Source organism: Leopardus geoffroyi, chromosome D4, assembly GCF_018350155.1.
Source record: "Leopardus geoffroyi isolate Oge1 chromosome D4, O.geoffroyi_Oge1_pat1.0, whole genome shotgun sequence".
NCBI lineage: Eukaryota > Metazoa > Chordata > Mammalia > Carnivora > Felidae > Leopardus > Leopardus geoffroyi.
Genome location: NC_059342.1, coordinates 26,821,793 through 26,848,270, shown reverse-complemented (window position 1 = coordinate 26,848,270; position 26,478 = coordinate 26,821,793). Strand labels below are relative to the sequence as shown.

Below are 26,478 nucleotides of genomic sequence, written 5' to 3'. Positions count from 1 at the left end.
AGTCGGACGCTCAACCAACCAAGCCACCCAGGTGCCCTTGTACAAGTACTTTTATTAAAATACACGTAGTAGGAAAAATTTTCAAAGAGCAAAACCAGATATGACCAAATTACCTACTTTTAAGAAGGTAACTAGTGGTCAAGTGGAGAGTGGCCTAGAGGGAAAGAGTGGGCCAGAAGGAAGAGTACAGACACTCACAAGGAATCTAAACCTGAAGCTAAGAAAGGCTCAAAGTAAAGCAGGAACAATAAGAGAGAAGGAAAAGCAATGCCCAGATTCAAGACACTTGAAAGGTAAAAATAAAAGAATTCAATCAGATAACCCTATAGATTTTGCAAGAATGTAGAATGCAAGTGGACCAGCAGTGTGATGGGGGAACTATGGTTCCCATTTTGTATATGTACACAGGATATTAAGAAAGACACATCTTTAGACAAGTGAAATGTCTCCAGTTCAGAAGTAAAAACAAAGCAGAGACACATCTTGAGGGCAAAATATAACAGCACCTAGAACTTCAGAAGCAGCATTTCAAACAAAGAAATGACTGGTTTATTACAGTTCATTCTTATTCATTACTAGCTCTCTTAAGAACTTTCACTAGGCAATCAATTCTTTTTCTAATTTAAAAACAAGATAAACCTATCTAGCAAATCTGAAAAGTTTATAGAAACAAGAAAACATAGGGGCACTTGGGTGGCTCAGTCAGTTAAGCATTTGACTCTTAATTTCAGTTTAAGTCATGATCTCATGGTCATGAGATCCAGCCCTCCTCAGGCTCTGTGCTGAGTGTGGACCCTGCTTGGGATCTCTCTCTCTGCCCCTCCCCAGCACTCTCAAAATAAACAAACATTAAAAAAACAGAAGAAGAAAGAAAAAACAATCTCTTCAGCCCAGGAGATTTTACTTATATTTCTTCCTAGTTTTCTTTTAATTTTACACAGTTGCTTACACTATGTGCCACTTTCCTGTTTAAAAGTATATACTCTCCTATGATCCTAAACATCATTTTCACTATCACTATGTATAATAAATTATAAATTATTTATTTATAATTATCCATAATAAATTATCCATGGCAATAAATTATCCATAATTTACTTCAAGCATAACCTTAATAGTGGCATTTTGGTTGATGCTTACTTTGAAAACTTATTACTATTGAAACTTATCACTATTGAAAACTTACCACTATTGAAAACTTATTAAAGTATTGGGCATGAAGTGTCCATGCTTCTAATCATTTAAGGCTGAGTTCTAGAGATGAATTAATTTCACCTGTGCTAATGCACACTCCCAGTATAATAAAAACCAAAATGACAACTCACTGTATCCTTACCAATACTGAATGGTCTCATTTATAAATATATTTAGTAGATGAAAAATGATCTAATTACTTTTTATTTTAATTGTATTTCTTGGATTACATAAGGCTAAATTTTAAAAATATGATGGCAATTTATTACCTTCCTCCAAGAGTAAGTTGTTTACTTTACTGCCCATTTATTCATCTGGGCTTTAGTGTTATGCTTTATTTGAATGAGAGCCTAATAAAGAAATATTTGGTTATTTTTGTTATCCAGATTTTTCTAAAAAATTTTTTATCAGCTTTTTCCTATTAGTCTTTCCCTTTACAATTTCTCCCATTTGTAAGTCCTTCATCCAGAGGATATGCAGAATTTCAATTATATTTATATTACAAAAAATTTATTTTCATTTATTTTAAAGTTTTCTATTTATTTTGAAAGAGAGAGAGCACAAGGAAGGGACAGAGAGAGGTAGAAAGAGAATCCCAAGCAGGCTCCACACCAGCAGCACAGAGCCCAATGTAGGGCTCAAACTCCCTAACTGCGAGATCATGACCTGAGCTAAAATCAAGAGTTGGACGCTTAACTGACTGAGCCACCCAGGTGCCCCATTTTCATTTATTTTAAAACAAATTTATCCAGGCACATAATAAAAATTCCAACAGCACAAAAAAGTATATATCCCAATCCTCAAGATTCCAGTTATCTTGGAGTGCCTGGGTGGCTCAGTCGGTTAAGTGTCTGACTTTGCCTCAGATCGTGATCTCACAGTTCGTGGGTTTGAGCCCCACGTTGGGTTCCACGCTAATAGCGTGGAGCCTACTTGGGATTCTGTCTCCATCCCTTCCTCACTTGCGTTCTCTCTCTCCCTCTCAAAATAAACTTAAATAAAATCTTCCAATTATCTTATTTATGAAGATAAATACCTCCCATTTAAAAAAAAGAAAATAAAATGGGAGTAACCTACTACATACTTTTCTACACCTGACTTATTTTACTTTATTTTGGAGACCTAATCTTACTTGTATACATAAACCTACCTCCTTTGTAAAGGGGGCACAATACCCAACTGTATGAAGGTAGCATCACTTAATGAGCCTCCTGTTGATGGACATTAAGATAGTTTCTAGACCTTAGTTACTACAAACAAAACTACAATTAATGTCCTTGCATACAAGTCTTTGTGCACAGCACAGATCTATTTGTAGAATTCTTAAAAGTGAAACTGCGGAGATAAGTCATACACATTTTAACTTATATTAATATTACTAATTGTTCTTTAAAACAGTTGTGTGAATTTATGATACCATAAAAACATATGAGTCTTGCTTACACTGGAAGCCTGAGTCCTTACTAACAAATGTGGAGGGCATGCTAAACTTAGAAAATCATCATTTTACAGTGAAGATTAAACCAAGGAAGTATTGATGGATGCTAAATCTAGGGGATAGGTTTTAATGAGCAGGATATTTCCATGATCTTAAAGAGCTTCCCTACAGATTGCTTATTATATGCCAGGCTAAAAACTAACCATACAGTAATCAGAAAACACCTTGGAACAAAATAACATCACCACTGAGGGGGCCGATGGACACCGTATGCCTCAGCTGTGGCACCGGAAGGAAGACACAATATTACTTTTGTTGTATTCCAGCCAGGATTGCTTAATCTGAATGTAATCATGAGGAAAAACACACAAATCCTAAGTGAGGAACATTCCATGAAAAAAGGCAAACCAGGAGAGTCCTGTGTTCTCCAAAATTATCCATGGTATGGAGACAAAAAAAAAAGGCTGAGGAACTTCTGTGGATTAAAGAGACTAAAAAGATAGGCAACCAAATGCAGGACATGATCCTAGACTGGAACCCGTAGTATAGGGTAAAAATGCAAAGAAGGACAATGCTGGGTCACCTGACAGGAACAGAATACAGAGAATGGACTGTTATTACAGATTCACTGAAGTTGATAACTGTGCTGTAGCTGTGTATGAAAGTGCTTCTTTCTTAGGAGATGCACACTGAGAGATGTTTGGAGGGAGAACTTCAAAATGTATGCAACTTAGTCTCCAACGGTTCGGGGAAAAAAATACATAAACATGTATATTCATACACAACAGAAACTGAAGAAGTAATTCAATTGGAACAATTCATTAATAGCAGCTGAATCAAGGTGAGAGATATATGGTCTTTGTGTGGTTACTATAACTTCTGATAATTTGAAATGATTTCCAAATAAAAAGGTTTTCTTAAAAAAAGATTAAAAAGAGAGATGATGACTGTTCATCTCTCTCTCACACACACAGCACGAGAGTACCTGTTTCTCACCCTCATCGACATAGTATAAGAAATTTCTAATCTTTGCCAATAATGGGTAAAAAAAAAGGCACCTCAGTTTTAATCTACATTTCTCTTATGTATCTTTTCTCATGTTTAAAGGCCATTTTATTTTCTGTAAACTATTTTCTGACTTTTAACAACTTTTTACACTTAAAATATTTCATTGATCTGCAACTTATTTTGATGTTGTTATAGACTGAATGTTTGTGTCTCTCCAAAATTCCTGTTAAGTCCTAACACCCAATGTGATGGTATCTGGTGGTGGGGCGCCTTCTGAGAGATGATCAGGCAATGAGAGTAGAGCCCTATGAATGGGACCAGTGCCCTTGTAAAAGAGATCCCAGAGATCTCCCTTACACTTTCTGCCATGTGAGGACACAGTGAAAAGATGGCCAACTATGAACCAGTAGTCAGGCCTTCACCAGACACTGAAGCCGCTGGTGCCTTGATTGTGGACTTCTTAGCCTCCAGAAATATGAGAAATAAACTTCTGTTGTTAAAACAACCCAAAAGATTAAGGCAGATATAAAATGATGGTAAGTTAATTCTCAAGGGTGCTAACCAACTGTCCGAGTACTATTTGCTAAATGAATCCTTTCTCTGCCCTAGGACTAGGATTTTTGATGTCCTTTTGGGCATACGTTGAGAATATAAGTATTTAATAATTTGTGTATCTCTTCTCATTAACTTAATCTTTTTAAAATTTTCACTCAAATGTGTAAGATATTCCATAATGATACCCACAGCAATTAAAATAGGTAGTTAAGTAACAAATAAGTGTATAAAAGTAGGCAGTATTTCATAGACAACTCACAAGCCATATATTTAAATGTGATCATATTAGCTATATATTTAATTATTCTCACATATATAAATTTAGAAAAGCTATACATTGTATACACTGAACCACTGTAGGAGACTAAAATATTTATTTTGGATTAGTAACAGTGTTAAAAAGAAACATAAGTTTCAACAAAAGGAAGAATTAAAAAAATAATTACTTATCAATAATTTTAAATACTATCACATTTCTCCATAAAATTTCTCATAAGGAGAAAAAAAATCTTTCTATGTCTAAAACTTAAAACACTTCCTAAGGGCAAGGTACTTCGTATAAACTGGAAGAAAATATTTATATCCTGAAATATTTTTCATACCTTTGTTTTCCTTAGCTCCCTATTATCCAAAAACTGAAAGTACAACACTTCTGTGTTATAATTTTTAAGAGACTTGAGGCTGTGTCTTCATAGTCTTTGTGAATCCTCATAATATTCAGAGCAAAGTACTCTCTCAGCACATAGTGGATACTCAATGAATGGTACCAACAGAACGAACATATACTAAGATGAAAGTTTTTTCTTAGAACTGGATTATTTCAGTCAATATATCTGTAAACAGCATAGCATCACTTTTAAAAACTGTTTTTAATTACATGTATCAATAAAAACATGTATCATATAATCATTTAAATACATCACAATAAATAAAGTGGTCAATGAGTTTCCGGAATTCTTATATTACAAAATCTTACCTCTTCAAAAACAGCAGCTTTATTTACTTTTTCCCTTGCAATGTCACAGATTTTCAGAATTCCCAGAGCAAAAGCTTTCATGGCAGGATCTTCTATAAAGTCTGGATTATGAATGTAAAGGCACGTGAATACTGTCTGTGCCAAGGAATGGCCTTCTAGCCAGGTTATCTATAAAGAAGTAAAAGAATGTATATGTTTAAGATGACACAGAGGGTCTGCAAAGTCTAAATAGATCCGACAGTCAAGGGCTAGAAAGCCACAGACCCAAATAAATATATAATTAACCACAGGATTTCAAAGATGATTAAAAGGAAGCTAAGAAAAGACAGAAGAATTACAATTCACTTTCACTGACTAAAGTCTTTCAAAAATCATACACCATAAATATGATTAGCTATCTAAGGGAAACATTCTTATACAGAATTCAGTGTGCAATATATTTGGAGACTAATGAAATTAGAATGCCACCTTACATAGAATCTAAAAGCAATCAATTCCACAGTGGAGTCAATAAAAATCCATTAAGTAGGGAATTCACAATTTTGGAACTAACCAGGTGCTTAGCCACTCCTTTTACTCTCCTTTTTCATCCTCACTACTATTAACTTAGTCAAGAGCATCACACCTCCCCTAGATTACTGCAAGAAACTGCACAATGGTTTTCCTACCTCTCTTCTCTAATTCAATTCTCCCAACCAGAGGGAACTTTCTAGGAAGTCACAGTTTTTAGATTAACCAAGTGTACTCTTACCAAACAGCAAAAACAAGTATCCATTATTCCTATCAATTCAGGCAAGGTGAGGTCTTTAATTTTAATGGTGCCATCCTAAAAGAGGAGAAATATGACATATGAGAAGTTTTTATAAAACTTATAGTTTCTATGTCCAGTAGCATTTTGGCCTTCAAGAATTAAATATTTAAAAAATAATAATTCTAGAACTATATCATCATCTGATAAAAACTGAAATGCCAAATTAACTCTGTATTCTTGAAATATATCTTAAATAGATCTTCAATACAAAAAAATCAAAGCCTCTTAATTTGAAAAGAATAAAGGCCTTTATAAACAAAAAGTTAAACAAGTATTTAAAAACACAGTTCAAATTAGTTTTAAGCATTAATAAATATGAATCATTTTAATGGATCAAAAGTACTCAGAAAAGTAAACATTTTTAAAAACCCTTCCCTTGGGGTGCCTGGGTGGCTCAGTTGGTTGAGCATCCGACTTTAGCTCAGGTCATGGTCTCACGGTTCATGCGTTCAAGCCCCACATTGGGCTCTGTGCAGACAGCTCAGAGCGTGGAGCCTGCTTCGGATTATGTGTCTCCCTCTCTCTCTGCCCCTCCCCGACTTGTGCTCGCTCTCTCTCTCAAAAATAAAAATAAAAAAAATTTTTAAAAACCCTTCCCTTAAGGTGATTAATTTTACTACTTGTAAATTTTATTTAAATATCCATTTATTTAGCAAATCTTTCTTCATAAAATATGCAAAATTAAACTCTGTGGCAACTGTGAATGAATTTCTAAGTCAATCCTCACAGAATGAATTTCAAATTCACAACCACAAGCATTCTGCTTAGTGTGTTAATATATAAAACTTAACCGCTTAACCAACTACCCTGGTATTTGAATATATACTGAAATGCTTTAAAAAATTAGTAAACACACACACAAATTTAGTGCCAGCTTGTAATGAAGACCTTTGAACAATTTACAGACTTCAAAAAAAAAAGATAACTAAAGCTTGTAACTAAGTTTTGTTTATGTACCTGAGATGCTTAATATGCCAAGTTTGATGGGCACTGTTTTAACATGTGGAATAACAAATGATAAAACAAAAAGCACAATGGTATTTACCTTGATAGCTTGTTCAAAATTGAGAACTTTTCGATTAACTTGGTTTCCAATCATGCCAGCATCCATCTTGGGATCCATCATTTCAATGGCAGACATGGCTTCAAAAAGACCAAATCTGCAAACAAAAAAATTGACCCCACAAATTGTTTTGAACCAAGAAGTTTACCCAGATTCCCTCAATGATATAATAATTATAGTACTTTAAATATATAGTGTTCTATATATTTAGTCTTCCCAATTTGCTAACACTTCTATTTCAATTAAATAATCACCCTCTGGGGCACCTGGGTGGCTCAGTCAGTTAAATGTCCAGCTCAGGTCATAATCTCAGGGTCGTGAGATTGAGCCCCACTGTCGGGCTCTACACTGGGCATGGAGCCTGATTAGGATTCTCTCTCTTCCTCTACCCATTTCTGGCTTATGCATGTATGTAACTCTCTCGCAAAAAAAAAAGAAAAAAAAATTTTTAAATTAAAAAAATTAAATAATCTTATTTTAACATAAAAATTCTATGTAGTGGTCAAATTATTTGCATACACTGTGCAGGTGAAAAAACAAAAGTTGTTTTTTGTGTTTCCTTTAAAAAGGTTGCACATTAGAAATTTTGGAAAAAAGATCAACTGATCTATAATGGATTTCACTTTGCTTTCTTTAAATGGTTTTCTCTACTTAATATTTAGAAAGTTGTATTGGAATAATCATTACCAAATGTAATTTTTGATTTATTTTCTTTATATCTTGAATAATAGGAATAATGCAGCACATTACCATCTACAATGCCCGAAGTTCTGGCAGTAACATAATGAAAAATAATCCAGGAGTCGTGTTAACTTGTATCTGGTATTTATGGCTTATTAGCCATATAAACAGATAGTTGTGGTGCACTGTGGACTGGTTAGTGAGTATATCATTAACAGATATGCCTTAAAAAATGGGACAGGAACAAGAAAAGCTTAAAAGAAAGTCTGATAGGTGATCAAGCTACTGACTTCACATTTTGCTTAGTCTAAGCTATTAGACTACCAGGAAAATAAAGACATTACCTTGTTACAATACATCATTTCCTCTTAGAAAAGCAGCAAGACATTAAAACCAGCTTTAAGGAGACAAACTCTTCCCTTCAATCCCTCAAATCTCTCAATGCTTCAAGATAATCTGACAAGATGAGTATGTTATTATTGAAAACAACTCTAAACTATGCTAATCAAAACCCAAATAGTATTTTTCAAAGAGCTTGCCAAGACAAAACAGAAAATATGCAAAAATGGAAGAGAATTCTTTCAACAAAAACAGTATTCACCAAATATCAAAGACACTATAAGACATAATAATTACAAACATCCTAGAATACACAGATCAATAGATAAGTCTAAACCCACATTTCCGTAGGAATTCTATATGATAAAGACAGAATTTCAAAGTAATGAAAAATAGTGGATTAATCAATAAATACTGCTGAAACAAGTGGCTAACCATCTGGAAAATGTGAAATCTTTGATTCACACAATTTTAAAAAGTAAACCCAGGCAGATTTAAGTTCTATACCTAAAACAAGCAAACAAACAAAAGATTTCAATAATTTTTGAATTTCTGAACAAAAAAAAGATTTTCAATAATTTCAAAAAACTATAAGGAGAAGCTGATGTATGCAATTGTGTAAATATTTTAAATTTATATGCAATGATAATAAACCATAGTTAAAACACCATAATTATCTAGAAAGGGTATTTTTTTTTTTTTAATTTTTTTTTTCAACGTTTATTCATTTTTGGGACAGAGAGAGACAGAGCATGAACGGGGGAGGGTCAGAGAGAGGGAGACACAGAATTGGAAACAGGCTCCAGGCTCTAAGCCATCAGCCCAGAGCCCGATGCGGGGCTCGAACTCACGGACCGCGAGATCGTGACCTGGCTGAAGTCGGACGCTTAACCGACTGCGCCACCCAGGCGCCCCGAAAGGGTATTTTTAATATAGGTAATTTTTGGGGCGCCTGGGTTAAGCGTCCGACTTCAGCCAGGTCACGATCTCGCGGTCCGTGAGTTCGAGCCCCGCATCGGGCTCTGGGCTGATGGCTTAGAGCCTGGAGCCTGTTTCCAATTCTGTGTCTCCCTCTCTCTGACCCTCCCCCGTTCATGCTCTGTCTCTCTCTGTCCCAAAAATGAATAAACGTTGCAAAAAAAAATTAAAAAAAATATATATATATATAGGTAATTTTTAAAAAGTTGTTATCCAGAATACAACTGACTCATACAACAAATAAGGCAACTAGTCCAAAGAAAAAGAGGCAAAGGACAGGGTCGCCTGGCTGGCTCAGTCAGTGGAGCATCCAACTTCGGCTCAGGTCATGATCTCACAGCTTGTGAGTTCAAGCCTCACGTCGGGCTCTGTGCTGAGAGCTCAGAGCCTGGAGTCTGCTTCGGATTCTGTGTCTCCCTCTCTCTCTACTCCTAACCCACTCACATTCTGTCTCTCTCTCAAAAATAAACAGACACTTGGGGCGCCTGGGTGGCGCAGTCGGTTAAGCGTCCGATTTCAGCCAGGTCACGATCTCACGGTCTGTGAGTTCGAGCCCCGCATCAGGCTCTGGGCTGATGGCTCAGAGCCTGGAGCCTGTTTCCGATTCTGTGTCTCCCTCTCTCTCTGCCCCTCCCCCGTTCATGCTCTGTCTCTCTCTGTCCCAAAAATAAATAAACGTTGAAAAAAAAAAAATTAAAAAAAAAAAATAAAAAAAATAAACAGACACTTAAAAAAAACAATTTAAAAAAAAAAAGAGGCAAAGGACATGAATGGACAATTCACAAAAGAAAAAAGTGTATATTTATAATAAAAGTGAAAAGCTGCTCAAATTCAAATGTAATCAGGCAATGCAAAACAAAACAATGAGGAATTGCTCTGGCCACTCAGAAAACTTAAAAAATATACCTAGTTTACTCTCATATACTGTTGGTGGGAGACTGATACAGACTTTTTTTTAGTAAAGTTTGGCTGAACCTATTAAAATCCAGTCATTTGATTTCTAGGCTTCCATCCTAAAATATATTTGCACATGCATACAAAGAGGTTTGTATAAATTAAATGTCTTCAATTTTCCCATGTTACTAATCCCATGTTCCCATGTTGCAATCTAAATGTCCATCGATAGGGATACTGCAGAATAAATTATGGTATAGTCACTGTAAAATACAAAGCAACAGTTAAAATGAACGAGGTATAGCTTATATACTAACATGGAAAGGTCTCCGAGATACACTGAATGGGAAAAGAATTTTCAAAATAATACATACTGTAGACAGGAATTTAAAATCAACTATTTTTACAGATTTTATTCATATATATATTTCATAGGTCCAAAAGGACATGCAACAATCTCATAATAGTGATGATATCTGAGCAAAGAGTAAGCATGGGGGACGTGGGGGCAGTACAATGGGAAATTTTTGCTTCATCTCTAATGTTTGAATTCGTTTAAAACAAAGTATCCATTACTTACAAGAGAATAACTAAAAACAAGTTTTTAATGGCACAATTAAAACCCTAGACCAGTGAAGTACTTGCCTAATTAGTAAACGCTCTACAGAAATTATAGCAGCATTAAATTAGGATTTCTCCATTCATTCAACAAATGCTGAGCACCTAATATATGCTAGACGCAGTTCTAGGTTCAAGTGAACAAAACAAATTTGCCTGCCGAGATTCCAGAGAAAGGAAACAAACAGTAAAGATAAAAAGTTACATATATATTGGGGCACCTGGGTGGCGCAGTCGGTTAAGCGTCCGACTTCAGCCAGGTCACGATCTCGCGGTCCGGGAGTTCGAGCCCCGCGTCAGGCTCTGGGCTGATGGCTCAGAGCCTGGAGCCTGTTTCCGATTCCGTGTCTCCCTCTCTCTCTGCCCCTCCCCCGTTCATGCTCTGTCTCTCTCTGTCCCAAAAATAAATAAACGTTGAAAAAAAAAATTTTTTTTTAAAAAAAAGTTACATATATGTTAGAAGATTGTATAGTAGGGAGAAAATACAAGACAGCTAAGGGAGAGATAAATTACAAGAATATAACTTCAATAGGTGTTCAGGGGAGGCTGCTGACAATCATGTTTCCTGGGCTGAGCCTAAAACCTTGGGGAAATGAAGACCACTTGGTCCCTCTTCAGCTGTCTTCTCTCAAATCTTGTTCCACAGTGAGGAGTCACACTCCTTCCTGCATTTGTTTGTGGTATGGTTTCGTTGTATCTTTCCTAGAACCGCCTGCAGCACCAAAAGGATGACCCAGAGTGGTTCTTAGTGTGGTCAATCCCTGGATCAGCACATCAACCTCACCTGGGACCTTGTTGGAACTTCAACTTCTGCAGGGTCCCACACCAGCCCTAAAGAAGGAACTCTGGGGGGTTGGGCCCAGCAATGTGTGTTTTAAAAACCCCTTGATGTCTCTGATTCACATTAGTTTGAGAAAAATTAAATTTCAGGATCTACTCCTGCTCCTCAAATGTCCCATCTTGGCCATTAACTGATTTAACATTTCACATTCCTAATTTTGAAACTGAGCCTGGCCATAGTAGTACAGGAATTGAGGTTATCTGCGAGAGTGCAAATAAAATCAAGCATCTCCCTTTTTTCGCCTTTCCCAGGATTCTCTCATCCAGCCATTAAATCATTCATCGTTGGTCATCAACCAGCCTATCACAGATAACACAAAATCTGTATCTTTTCCTCAAGAAATTCCATATCCTATACATCTAACTCTTAAAGAAAGGACCATAAATCATAGTTTTACCAGGTACAACCATTTCATATCATAACTAAGGTCAGCTGCCCCAAAACAGCTCACCAAGATTAAAAATAGATTTCTAATTCATTTTATTTTTACAGCTTTGAAATGTAGTTATTACCCAGGCCTCAAGGAATACTATTGCACACAAAAAAAACCCAGAAATATTAAACTACGCTATTTCATATACTTACAGCTTATCATGAAGCAGTTCTCCCAACTTTAATTCTAAAAGAAACAAACAGAAAAATCCTTTGAATAACACCATCTTTATATTTAAATTTTAATTCTAAGAAAAAAAAAAGAAACAAAACAGTTTTGTTTGAAAATGGGCTTTCATTACTTTAAACTTCATTTTCTAAGAAATTATTTCTACTCCATTACTAACATAATGCCTTCTACACGATGAATATTTAATCCCTATAAATTGAACTTTTAATAATTAGCAAGCAACCCACCACAGGCCACAAAAATCCAATCAGAATTACCAACCTCATTTTAAAATATCACTAGTAAATTTCCCCCAACTATGCTTTTTCACAGAACTGACTGCTGTTTTTTAACTTTCTTAAACCACTTCTTTTTTTTTTTTTTTTTTAACGTTTATTTATTTTTGAGACAGAGAGAGACAGAGCATGAACGGGGGAGGGTCAGAGAGAGGGACACACAGAATCTGAAACAGGCTCCAGGCTCTGAGCTGTCAGCACAGAGCCCGACACAGGGCTCGAACTCACAGACCGTGAGATCATGACCTGAGCCGAAGCCGGCCGCTTAACCGACTGAGCCACCCAGGTGCCCCTACCACTTTTAAGTTGTTTCTTAAATCGCTTGGGGTCATAATCTAACCTTTTTTTGTCCCAGGAACAGTGTCAAAGCTACTTTTTAAAGTTACATTTTATTTAGGGGCACTTCAGTCGGTTGAGCGTCTGACTTCAGCTCACGTCATGATCTCACGTCCGTTAATTAAGCCCCACATCGGGCTCATGCTGTCAGCCTGTCAGTGCAGAGCCTGCTTCAGATCCTCTGTCCCTCTCTCTTTGTCCCTTCCCTGCTTGTGCTCTCCCAAAAATAAATATAAAGAAAAAAGAAAAAAAGGAAATCCCATTTCATTTAAATGTAGAAAACACCTGAGTAAACAGCTAATCAAAACAGTATACGGGGCGCCTGGGTGGCACAGTCGGTTAAGCGTCCGACTTCAGCCAGGTCACGATCTCACGGTCCGGGAGTTCGAGCCCCGCATCAGGCTCTGGGCTGATGGCTCAGAGCCTGGAGCCTGTTTCCGATTCCGTGTCTCCCTCTCTCTCTGCCCCTCCCCCGTTCATGCTCTGTCTCTCTCTGTCCCAAAAATAAATAAACGTTGAAAAAAAAAAAAAAACAGTATTCATCCTCTATAAAGCAGTTCTCAACTTTGGCTTCATGTTGGTATCAACTCTGGAGCCTGTGAAAATCCCAACATCCAAGCAGCACCCTAAACCAATTAAATTCTAGGGGTGGCCCCTCTGCAATGGTTTCAAACCACTACAGGTAAAATCCCAATGAGCAGGGAAGGGGAGAACTACTACTGTAACATTTTAAGTAACTTAAATATTGATGGTCAAATCCGGTAAAAGATGCAAAGCCCCAGTTTTCCGAACTGTACCCCTCCTACTGATCTTAAGTTAAAGAACATTCATTTTTAACAATTCCAGGGAACAAAACAGATAAATCAATGAGAAGCATATCAAAAACTACAATATAGTATGACAGAACATAACAGCAGTTCTCACAGATGGTCTGGGAAGGCAGGTGTCTGTAACATTAAAATTACTTTCACAGTAATATTAAAACATTTTCTTTTTCATTGTATTGACATCTGCACTGATAATACAAGAGCAACAGCATAAAGGGAAAAATAAAAAAGCAACGAGGGCTACACTGCCTTAGCTTCACCACAAATTAAGACAGTGGCCCCCAAGCTAAATAGTGTATTTTTTTACCTCCAAGCACTTGCAGTTAAAAAGACAACATTTTTAAATGTCACTTAAGTCCTTGATGAAGCAGTAAAATCACTAATCTCAAGGCTGGGACCAGGGTGCAGCAAGTGAAGCATTTCCTGTGAGAAATTTAAGCATGAACTCACTTTCAGGTAGTGAGTTGTTTTTGTTTTTAAGTTTACTTATTTTGAGACGGAGAGAGGGAGAGCATGAACAGGAGACGGGCAGGGAGAGAGAGAATCCCAAGCAAGCTCCACACTGTCAACACAGAGCCGGATATGGGGCTCAAACTCACAAACCATGAGATGAAATCAAGAGATGGACTGACTGAACCACCCAGGTGCCCCTCAGGTAGTGAATTCTTAAGTTTTCCACCCTAGGTGCCTCACTTCATTCTAGTGCTGGTCCTGATTTACCTGATAAAGTCTCAATCTTTGAGTACATCTTTTAAATATTCTATTTGACAAAATAGGAAATATAAACAAACACGTCTGCTGCATATCAAAGTAAGCTGTTATTGTAAGGAAAAGCACTTGCACAATTACAATGGAACACCATTTTTACTTGAAATAACAAATGACAAACTATACTTATTCAGACTTAAGAATATGCCATTTTCTTAGAAAGGAGTTTGTTGCTTTAAGAAAAACTGAAATTTTGTGTTGCCAATGATAAAATTCGAGCTTGTAAGCAAAACTTAGAATTTGGACAAACGTATCTACCACTGTGAACCTGATAGCTTCCCAATATTAAAAAAGACTTTTCTGATAATAGTGGTAATATTAACAAATGTGCTTTTCAGTATTATATATCAGCATTTAGAAGATATGCTTAAGTCAATGAACCAATATTTTCCAAATGGAGACACACGTTCCAAAATTAAGCATTCCAAGTTCAAGGCACACCAATGGATTTTAATGTAACAGAGAGAATGGAAAGTCCACTGATAACAGATCTTCAGATTCCATATCACAACTCATCTTTAAGAAACTACCACCTGTCAAGTTTTGTTGTACTGTAGTATCAAAGAAGTATATCCACAATTATCTGAAAAGGTTCCTGTTTTTCAACTATATATCTGGTGAGGCCAGATTTACCTCATGTACTTCCAACAAATACAGACAGATTAGCAATTCAGATGCCCTCTATTATGCTGACATTAAAGAGATTTTCAAAAATATAAAACAACTCTAGTCTTGGAAGTTATTCTCTTTTGAAAAATAATTTATTTTTCATCAAAAGACATATTAACATGGAATGGGTTTATAATTGCTTTTAAATCAATTGGGAGGTATTTTTAAAATTTGTTTTAAGTTTTAATGAACATCTATATCCATATCCATATGGAAACACACAATTTTTGAGTGTAAAGGTATAATTTTTAAAAGTATAATGGGGTCCCAAAATCAAAAAATTTGAGAACTGCTGTAATAATTTATCGAATACTTATGGTAGATTTAGGGTACCAAATAGCTTCACCAAACTTAAAAAGAAAAACACTCCACAGACCTTGAACCAAGTCACTCTGTGCCTTGGTTTCCTTATCTGTAAAATGAACTGCTGAACTAGCTGACTCTCAGTATGGTCCCTTAGAACACCAGGAATCAGATCACAGTAAACTATAGGCAGGAAGCTTGAAAATTTGCTCAACTAAGCAGAGTGCAAGCACTTTTACTGCATGATCAACACCTGGACACGGAATCATGATCTTCTACAGCACTACAGACCTGAGTAGTCTGGGTCTTATCCAACTATGCAGCAGTTCTGAAAAGACTTAGCGAGAAGGATAATGTTTTACATTTATCATTAGCAGTCAGAGCAATGACATCATAACATATCATGTAGTCTCTGGACTACTAATAAGAGAATGAGAGTCAAAAAGGCAAGTTAACATCTTAGTACTACTACAGAAATTGTTTTGATCTTGCATGCTGTGGGAAATGTTCTTGATGATCCTAGGGATTACAGATGCACCAAACCACTGAACTAAGTTAACACAATGATTAAAAAGTAGTTACTTCTACTTTTAAGTTAAAGCCTTAAATAGGTACAGTAGTACATAGCTTAAACCACTCCAAGCAAAGGAAAAAATTAGATATGAGGAAAAATTGATGATTCAAATTTTTTGACTACCTTGACAATCGTCTTTTTCTTTTATCCTCACTCTCATATAAAGTATGAATGGATCTGCTGTGAGAGAAAATTTAACTCAACTTTGTGGGTCACAGAATTTCCTAACATTTTACTGAGGACATCATTCATTTTGCCTTGGAAATGAACAATGAATCATAACTCATGGTGGAGTTTGGGTATGCAGCAGTTGAAGCATATGCTCAATTGGATGAAACGTTATCTTGCAAAAGAAAAACATGCACCTATGTGACAACGCAAATACATATACGTTATCATCTTGTAAATGAGATCATGTGTAAACTGACGTTATAGATCTTTGATAAAATTTCTACCCATAACGTTGTAAATGATGGTTAAGTTCCCAGCTAGGATCCTTATGAATACCCTACTGAATCTATGATATAACCGAAATCCAATACCACTGTAATAGTAATATTTAAACAAAATGACGGAGGTTTACCACTGGGTAAGGGTGGCCAATTGAACACAGGCAACTACCTTTAATTCCCTCCAGAAATTTCATTAAAACAACCAAAGGAAGTATGTATGTGTGTGTTTGTGTTTTAAGAAAGGTATACACTCCAAAGAAGAGAAACAGGTACAGAAATAGTGTAATAGTACAACTTGGAAACAAAAAGACAAGTAGTTTCTTAGCAAACTCAAGAAAACCGAATCCTAAAAAGCAGGAGTGAAGAAAGCCCAAAACATGGCTTACCATTTGCCTCTAAAAGTACAGATAAAGGGAGGCTAAAACATGGAACTGAGCAGACAGCGCAGAGCCCTGTCCTAATGTACAGAGCAGGACAACTGCCCTCCCTTCCCCACACGTAACACTGAAGACTTTCTGTGAAGAGGGGGAAAACGTCCCCAGGGACATAAGGTTACCTGAAGGCCAGGGTAGAACACTGGAAAGAGGGGGCATTAAGTGAGTATGTGAAAACCCCAGATCTCTTCCCTCACTTATCTGTTAAATCACAGGCAGTCAAGTCAGAGCACCAGCACCAGTCAAGTCCACATCAGTAAGTCCCACTCAAAAATTCAGAGCTTCCCACTGGCTTTTGGTCTCCCACCCTCAGACAACAAAGAAATCTTAGGTATCTGAAGTAATCCTCAAATATGAAAGATATAAAGGAAACAAACTTGAAAAACAAAAAGGCAAGTTGGCAGAAAGACACTATGTAGAGGAAAATTCAAAAGAACTATTATCCTTAGAGAGATAAAACGGTGCAACCCTGAAACAAAACCAGGACATTTTACTTAAAAAAAGGGGAGGGGGGAATTGTTCTGAGAAAAGAAGTCTTAAAAACATTACAGTGGAAAAGAAAAAATCAGTAGGTTTGGAAGATGCGAGTCTTAGTCCATTCGGGCTAGTGCAACAAAAAATACCATAAACTGGACAGCTATAAACAACAAACATTGATTTCTCACAGTTCTAGAGGCTGGGAAGTCCAAGATAAAGGCACCAGCAAATATCTGGTGAGGGTCTACTTGCTAGATAGCCATCTTTCTATGGTAACCTCAAATATCAGAGGGGACTACACCCATTCATGTGGGCTCCACTCTCACGATCTAAGCACCTCCCAAAGAAAGGTTCAGTATCCAAAAAACAGTATCCTTTTGTAAGGAGAATACAAAACAATAAGAAAGAAAGAAAGAAAAGAAAGAAAAGAAAGAAAAGAAAGAAAAGAAAGAAAAGAAAAGAAAAGAAAGAAAAGAAAAGAAAAGAAAAGAAAAGAAAGAAAGAAAGAAAGAAAGAAAGAAAGAAAGAAAGAAAGAAAGAAAGAGGAAATAGAGTAATTAAAGAAAGTTTCTTAGAACTGAAGGATCAGACAAGGTAAGAAGACCCCAGAGTCATCAACCAGGCAAGCCACTATGAGAGGTCTGTATAAGAGGTCAAACAGAAGACTCTAAAAGGTTACATAGGAAAGCTCAGTTATCAGAATGTCATCAAACTACTTAATAGCAAAATCAGAGCAAAAACATCAATGGGTCATGCCCTCAAAATTCTTAAAGGTATCCAGACACACTATGTTATCAATAAAGTGGGAGGATAAAATAAAAATATTTTCAGACACCCAGAGCCTCAAAAAATTGTATCGCCCATGCATTTTACTCAAGAGGAGAAAAAAGATGTCTAATCTAGGGGTGCCTGGGTGGCTCAGTCGGTTGAGCGTCCGACTTCAGCTCAGGTCATGATCTCACGGTCTATGGGTTCGAGCCCCACGTAGGGCTCTGTGCTGACAGCTCAGAGCCTGGAGCCTGCTTCTGATCCTGTGTCTCCCTCTCTCTCTGCCCCTCCCTCACTCTCACTTTGTCTTACTCTGTCTCTCAAAAATAAATGTAAAAAAAAATTAAAAAAAAAAAAAAAAAAAGATGTCTAATCTATATTAAAGTAAGAAACCCCAGGCTGATGATCTCAGGATCACACTATGTACAAAGCTTCAGACTGGAGCAGTAAGAGGCTCGAGGAGAAATTTCTTCAAAGAGATGAAAAACAATACGATGTCTGAGGTATCTGAATGTCGTAAGGAGCTTAAGACAAATGAACAATCTAAGGTAGAACTAATGATAACTACAAAGATTCTGAATAAGAGTTTTTTGTGTATAACAAAACTGTGCGGGAAGGAAAAATAACAGCTTTACTCTTTGACTCCACAATAGGTAATATTTGCTTATCCATAGTGTAGCTATAACTATATGGGTAGAGGTACATACGTGATTTCAAATTGGGAGTGCGAGGAATCAAGAAATAACAATAGAAGCATGCTATCTATAATTATGAATACTGGAATAACCACCTCAAAGAGGGAAAGTGGTGAGTTCTGAGGACACCTCTTCTGTTAACCAAACCTCCCAACATAAAGGAGGATATACAATACCCACCTGATTAAGAAGAAATCTGATAGATGCATTCAATAATGCAGAAGAGCCCTCAAAATGTATCAACGGTCCCACTCTCTTCCCACTGCTTGCTCTATGTTAATGCTAGTTGTTAGAGGTGTTAAGACATCCAGTAACCATATGTTCCTTTCCTGAAGAATCCAGGGTCAGAAAGGGTAAATGATAGTTGAACATTCTTGAAAGTTATCTAAAGAGAGTGAACTATGCAGTACTATTGACATTTTGTGCAGAATAATTACTTCTTTGTGGGGGCTACCCTGTGCAGCATCTTTGCTGTGTACCCGCTAGACACCAGTAACAGTCCACCCCCACACTGTGACAACCAAAAACATTGCAAGACACTGGCAAGTGTTCCTTGAGGGGCAAAATCATCCCTGGTGGAGAACTGCTGATCTCAAGTGACCCACAATTACCAGCGCTGCCCAGTCCCCATGCCTTACGACTGAAAACACTCTTGATAGGATGGAACAAGGAAAACATAATTTTCATTTCCAAAATCAAAATCACTTAAAGAAAAAAAAGTATTTTACAGGGTGCCCAGATCTTTCACCAAGACAATTTCCATCCATCTTTTCTTTTTTTTTTTATCTTTGAATAAAGTGCTAACAAACAGCAAATTCCTAGAACAATGATTCTCAAATTGGGGTTTATGAATTCAGCAAGGGAGGAGTCTATATTTTTTCTATGATAATTGTTAAATGCTATATAATCAGTTCGATAATTTTTTTTAAAAAGATTACAGAAGCATACTGCAAACCAACTGGATAATAAGGTTTATAATCAAGTATTGCTACAATTTCAGTGCTCAATCTTATGTTCATAATGAAGCTAGTTTCAGGCAATCACCCAAAATGATACCATTTAATGTAATGCAGGGGTTCTAAAACTTCTGAAGTAGAAGATCCAGATACTCCGATTTGAAGAAACACGGCCTTAATATATTCATTCATTCTTAAAACAAATATATATTAGGCACCTACAAGTGTTCTAAATGAGAGAAGACAATATAGAAAAGAAGAGAAAGAAGCTTAAGAATCCTAGGTTTTGAAACAGGGAAATCAATAAAAGGAGTCTTCTGAAGAAAAGTAATGGGCAAGAGTTGAAGAAAGTGGACGGGAAAAGAGGCCTTAAACAACAGGGCCTCTGAGAAAGACAGACTAATGACGAATGAGTGAAGCCATCAAAGACATAAGAAGATGGGATGACAGGAAGGGCCCATGTCTTTCTAGACTAAAGCTCAAAAAGAATGAAATAATGATAACGAACCTTGGATTACCTCTGGGTTCTAGACACCTGAAGGTATCATCATCCTAGGAGAGGCTGTTGGCTATCCACAGAGTGTGTGGAAGAAGGGAATCTGGTAGGTAGAAGGAGCAACGTACGTTTTATGATCTTCTGTGTTTAAGTGAAATTTCTAAATTGAGGGTTTGTTTATATTCAGAAAGTACCTAACTTTAGACAACCAAATGAAATACGAAGATCAAAAGCTTTTTATAGGAAGCAGAGATGGTTTGAATTCGGCAAAGTTTCCTGGAGAAGCAAAGCTCAGAGGTGTTATTTAGATGAATATATTATATATCAGGCAAAGTAACAATAATGGCACCATATATTCAAAATAATTTCAGGGGAAAAAAAGCCAAGGGCCTCAATGTCAGATACAGGAAATGTCAAGGGAATATGTGCCCTCTGCCTAACAGGAGATAAAGGAAGTGATGAAAGTTACAATTTGATCCAGAGGAGTTTGACGAGCCACTAAAAGAACAAGTAGAAATGTGCATGAAGAACACTGTGATCACTATGCAGATTGTTTTCTCAGTACCAAAATAAATAAATAAATCACCATAGTTTAGCCAAATGCCATCACAGTGTTCCTGAAGAGACCACTACAACAGTTAAAAGGTATTAAGAACATTTGTTTTAAATTTGGTCTTCTGAAAGTTGCTAGAACAGAAGTCTAAACTAAATTGATGCCATGGGGGTGCCTGGCTGGCTCAGTCAGATGAGTGTCCCGCTTTTGATCCTGGGGTTGTGGGATCGAGCCCCCTCAGGCTGGGCACTAAGTGTGGAGTCTACTTGAGATTCTCTCTCTCCCTCTCCCCTGCTTCTCTCCCCCAACACACTCTATTAAAAAATAAACTGAGGGGCGCCTGGGTGGCTCAGTCGGTTGAGCATCCAACTTCAACTCAGGTCATAATCTCAAAACTCATGGATTTGAGCCCCACGTCGGGCTCTGTGCTGACAGCTTGGAGCCTTGAGCCTGCTTCTGATTCTCTCTCCCCTCTCTCTGCCCCTCCCCCACATGCACATGCTCACGTGAGCTCTCTTTCTCTCAAAAATAAACATTAAATAAATACAAAAATAAATTGACATCATGAATCTGATTATTTCAGGAAGAGAAAACAAATTATTAATACCACAGGCTCAAGAACTGCCAACAGCCTTTAAGCCCTAAATCTACATTAACTTTTTAGTTTCAAGAATGCCTCACACCTGTGTCTCCTGAGACAAAGCAACAGCTAATTATAGAAGATTTAACAGAATGGTTTGAGATTGGCGACAAAATGACATGCTACCCCCTCTCAGTCCCCACTGAAACAGGTATTAAACCATATTGCCTATTCAAGGTTTCTTCCATGAAGCAATGAAATTATTTACTCTTCCTCAAACATCAAACTCTCACTAAACTCTGGCTGTAATAGTTCATCTGTCTAGAATAATTCCCCCCCATCCACTTATAGAAACTTGACCACTCCTTTAAAGCCCAACTCATGCCTTAGGAACTTCATAAAACCTTTCCCATTTAGGTTCAGAATGACAGCCCTCTAATATAGATCATTTAAAAAATTAGTGCAGGGGCACCTGGATGGCTCAGTCAGTTGGGCATCCGACTTCAGCTCGGGTCATGATCTCATGGTTTGTGAGTTCAAGCCCTGCCTCGGGCTCTGTGCTGACAGCTCGGAGCCTGGAGGCTGCTTTGGATTCTGTGTCTCCTCTCTCCCCCTCCCCCACTTGTGCTCTGCCTCTCTCTCTCAAAAATACATAAATGTAAATAAATAAATAATCAGTGCAAAATGATGGGTATGATCCACTTAATAGTTTAAGATCTCTAGGTACAACAATTACACTGTAACTTAGACTTCTTTCTCTCTCCCTTGGATACACAGATATGAGCAGTCCCCCAATTAGTCCCAGTGTAATGTTCTTTCCACTATCTCACTTACGCCTACTTTAACTGGACACGTATCTCGAAACAGTGGATGGGCAGGCACATGATTTATCATTTTGCTTATATTCAGCTGGCTCTCTTTCCACCTTCAGCTGCTCCAAGTCTCTACTCTTCCTCTCAAGAGCACTAAACACTCCTCCTCACCAGCATGAGAAACTTAACTCATTCAGTAACGAAACAGAAGCCGTCCAGGTGTGCATCCCTCCACCATTCCTCACCATCCACTTAGAAATATGTTTCTTCACCAATCCTAACCTCAGTTCCTCCTGAGAAATATGTTTCTTCACCAATCCTAACCTCAGTTCCTCCTGTCTCAGTATGTCCTTATTCTATACCCAAAAGTTAATTTCCCTACCATGTTCTTGATCTCATCCTCTTCAAATTCAAGCTCTCACTCTACCATTTGTTTCTTTCACTTTTCAGTCTCTCCCTAAGGCTCCTTCCTCTCAGACAACAAGAATGCTCATTTCTCTCATCATTTATGCCTATGCATTTATTAAACTATTACAATGTACCAGGAAATGTTCTGTGTGCTAGGGCTACATCAAGATCTCTGCACTCACAGAGCTTACATTCCAGTGGGGAAGGTTGACAATAAACAAGAAATAACTGAAAATGACGGTTAAGCATTACGATAAAAATAAAACAAGTAATTCAACTGAGGTGGAGTTGTACAGAAGAGAATGGGGCTAACTCTGCTTAGACCGGTTGTTTTGAGAAATCCTCACTGGAGAGGTAACATTTAAGGAGCTGGCTACGTGAAGACCTGGAAGCAAAGGAGTTTAAAACATAGAAAAGGAAATATACAGACGTCCAAAAGGAAACTGCCTTGGTGTACTTAATGACATAAAAAGGACCTTGTGACTAACATAATGAGGCTAGTGGGGCAGTGGTACAAAAACGAAGTCAGTGGTAGGCAGGCACCAGACCATACAGGCCATGGGGACAGAATACGGATTTTATTCTACACAGAACAGGAAGCCACTGAAGGCTCTTAAACAGGGAATGATGTGATTCGATCATTTACAAACCTCAAACATACAATACTAACATCTTTAGTTCCACACAACTCATGTTTCCACAGTTTGAAATTACTGCCATGTACTCTCCACTCTGTTAAAGCTAGACAAACTGAAGAAATTGCTTCAACATCTGTATTTCATGCGATATCAAATACCGACTGGCTTTGAATGAAAGTTAAAATCAGAAGGTAGAGAATGAATACGTGTGGTTAACAAACTTGATAAAGCACACTTACCTGTTGATTTCCTTACATTTAATGAGTTAGTCCACAAATCACAATCAAGATTGTATTTTATCTTTTCCCAGATTTTGAGCTTCTAATCCAAAAATTCGAACTCACCTCGACAAGCTTCTTCAAAATCTTGGGTTATGTCCACCCAGCTTGTATTGCTTTTTTCCATCTTTTCTGGTATACTGAGCTCCCATCCTGAATCATCATCTTCTACAGAAGCTTTCATGACCATAATGCCTATAAAATTAACACTGGTGTAAAAGAGATTGTGGCTTTCAAGGCAAGGGTATTTTTGCAATCCTTGTGTGTTTGCTGAAGTACTCGATGGAAGTCTTACTAAACTGCCAGACCTCATCCGAGTTTGAAGAAGGTACTGGAAAAAAAAAAATACCTTAATGCAACTAAATCTTACACGGACACTATCGCTGTTCATTTACTAATAGTCCAGCACCTACCAGGGCTCTAAGAGTTTGCCTTCCCACTATCTAAGAAGAAAAATCACAAGCCGCCCCACCACTGGCCCCAACAGAACCAACTCCAGAGCTTTCAACTTTCCACACTGGCCACAAATGGCCAAGACACTCTTCACAGTCCCCTCCTGCAGCCCGGGAGCCCATGAGGCAACTACTCAAGTCAGGGTGGTCCCTCACCTGGCCGGAACTCTCTGGGCCGACCTGGACCCCCGCAGAGCCTCGCACGGTGGGCATGGAGTGCGGGAGCGCCTCGCGGGGTCCAACCCACCCGGGGCAGGGTGGCGGCGCACCTGAGGCGGGGACCCGCCCCACGTCCGCCCTACCCGGGTCAGCCCGGCCCGGCCCCGGCCCCACAGGGCACGGAAGCAAGGGCAGAGCTGTCGACGCGCGGGAGGGCGGGCACGCCCGGTGCCGGGTCGTCGCCCCGGCAACACCCGGCAAGGCCCGGGCCTCGGCGGGCAGCGGACTCGGGGGAGCCTGCAGCTCCTACCTGAAGCGCGGCGGGAGGGCCGGGGCCCCAGGGTGACCTGGCGTCCCAGGGTCTGCCACACGCACGGGGGGGCTGCGACTCTAGGACACCGGAGGGAGGGAGTTTCAATGGCTCTGCGCTGGCGGTCCCTACCTACTTCTCCCGTGGCCGCCCGCGCCGCCACGCACCGTCCAAACCGCGGAAATAACGACGCCGCCTCTGCCGCCGCCGCCCCCTCCCCTCAGCCCTGCCCGACCGGCCGCGTGCGCGCATGCGTACGCCGGGTGCGCGCGACCCCGCCCCCTCTCCCTCACTCCTGGGGACTTCGCATACCCCGGCCACACCCCCTCCCTCACCACCGCCGCCGACGGCAGCCGTCTTCTCTTCTCGCGGGATTAGAGCCAATCGCGAGACCGGAAGCTACCTTCCTTCTGCCTCAAGCCGAGTCCCGGGCAGTGGGCGGGTCCCGATGAGGGGTGGAGCCAGAGGGGGTGGTCTCAGAGCTGGCCCAGATGGGCTCCGTGGGATATTTTTAGAAAGGTACCGCCTAAGAGGGGGGAAAAAAGCAAGGACAATATTTGTAGACCTTAGCAGTTGTGGCCACGCAGGAAGAGCCTGGCTGTGAATTTCATCGAGCTAGTGCTGCCTGACACAGGATTTATGTTTCCTAGAGAGCCTGGAGGTTTCTTGGGGGAAAAGAGAAACGAAATATCTAGAGTCAAGCCATTTTCTTTGAGACTTGTAAATATTTTACGTTTTTCTTAAAGTTAACAAAATGATCAGTTTTAAAGTGGGATTATGCAAGTAGACTTCCACCAGTAAGAAGCACATCTTTACCACTAATTTTATTCTCATTAAAATGGCCAAAATTTAAAAGACGACACCAAATGTTGACAAGGATTTGGAGCAACTGGACCTCTCCTGTTGCCGATGAGAAAGCAAAATGGTACAATCACTTTTAACAGTTTGTCTTTTACCAGAAAATTGATCATACACTTACCATTTGATCTAGCAATTCCACTCCCAGGTATTTTCTTTTTTTTTCTTTTTTTTTTTTTTTTAATTTTTTTCAACGTTTATTTATTTTTGGGACAGAGAGAGACAGAGCATGAACGGGGGAGGGGCAGAGAGAGAGGGAAACACAGAATTGGAAACAGGCTTCAGGCTCTGAGCCATCAGCCCAGAGCCCGACGCGGGGCTCGAACTCACAGACCGCGAGATCATGACCTGAGCTGAAGTCAGACGCTTAACCGACTGCGCCACCCAGGCGCCCCTGTTCCTTTTTTTTCTAACATTATTTTAAATTTTATTTTTTATTTTATAGACAGAGTGAGTGCAGGAGCAGGGGCGAGGAGCAGAGTGAAAGAGAGAGAATCTTAAGCAGACTCCATGCCCAGTGCAGAGCTCGATACGGGGTTCAATCCCATGACCACGAGACCATGACCTGGGCTGAAATCAAGAGTTGGACACTCAACCAACTGAGCTATCCAGGTGCCCCAAGTTTGTTCCTTTTTCAATGTCCACCAGCAACATGCAAGACCACTCATTTTCCCATGGCCTCATCAACACAGTATATGGTCAAACTTTTAGAGTTTTGCCATATGGCTACATGATAAAAATGGTATCTCAGCATAGTTTTAATATGCATTTTCTTATCACAAATGAGGTAGAAAGTCTCTTTGTCTTTTTAAGTGAATTTTATATCTTTTTGTTTTTATCTCTAGCCTTTTTTTTCCTGTAGAGTACTGGTTATTTTTTTTTATACTTTTAAGAAGCTCTCACTATTAACTCTGTAAGGATTTACGTTGCAATTTTTTAAACCAGTGTGTCATATGTCTTTTTACTTTGCTTTTGGTTGTTCTTTTATACTTGCTACATGGAAGTATTTTTTAGTCAAATTTATCAACAATGATGTCACTTAGTACCGTGGGTATTATTGAGATGCCATAAGAGGATGGTGTCAAGAGAAAAGTACAGCAAAACCTTGGATTGTGAGTAACTTGTTCTGTGAGTGGTCTGCAAGATGGGCAAACATTTCTAATAAATTTTAACTTGATAAACAAGCAATGTCTTGCAATACAAGTAGTACGTGAAGCTGAACATTACATGATCACAACTGAGCCAATGGTTCTTCTCTCTCTTGCTGTGGGATTGTGGGTGATCATCAATGCAATGGCACATTTCCGAGAAATCCTCAAAAGGAGGCAAAAGCAAGTGTCATTGGATAGGTTCCTTGTTAACGTTGCACAAAAAGAAGATTC

The 26,478-nt window shown here is 38.6% G+C and overlaps 1 protein-coding gene across 5 annotated transcripts in view; it reads right to left on the bottom strand.

Moving 5' to 3' along the window:
* Nucleotides 1–24,489, bottom strand: part of NAA35 (N-alpha-acetyltransferase 35, NatC auxiliary subunit) — a 96,843-nt gene extending 72,354 nt beyond the window's left edge. Inside the window, exons 1-6 of one of the 5 annotated variants that reach the window (XM_045469004.1) lie at nt 24,371–24,489; nt 23,384–23,512; nt 11,982–12,015; nt 7,028–7,142; nt 5,923–5,997; nt 5,172–5,339 (exon numbers count right to left, since the gene is read on the bottom strand). In XM_045469004.1, the coding sequence (XP_045324960.1) occupies nt 5,172–5,339; nt 5,923–5,997; nt 7,028–7,142; nt 11,982–12,015; nt 23,384–23,507 (516 nt within the window). In that variant the 5' untranslated portion in view covers nt 23,508–23,512; nt 24,371–24,489. Of the gene's footprint in view, nt 1–5,171; nt 5,340–5,922; nt 5,998–7,027; nt 7,143–11,981; nt 12,016–23,383; nt 23,513–23,925; nt 24,023–24,238 lie in introns of those variants that run through there. The other 4 variants (XM_045469005.1, XM_045469009.1, XM_045469007.1 and 1 more) reach the window with 4 other exon arrangements.
* Nucleotides 24,490–26,478: the final 1,989 nt, after the last annotated feature.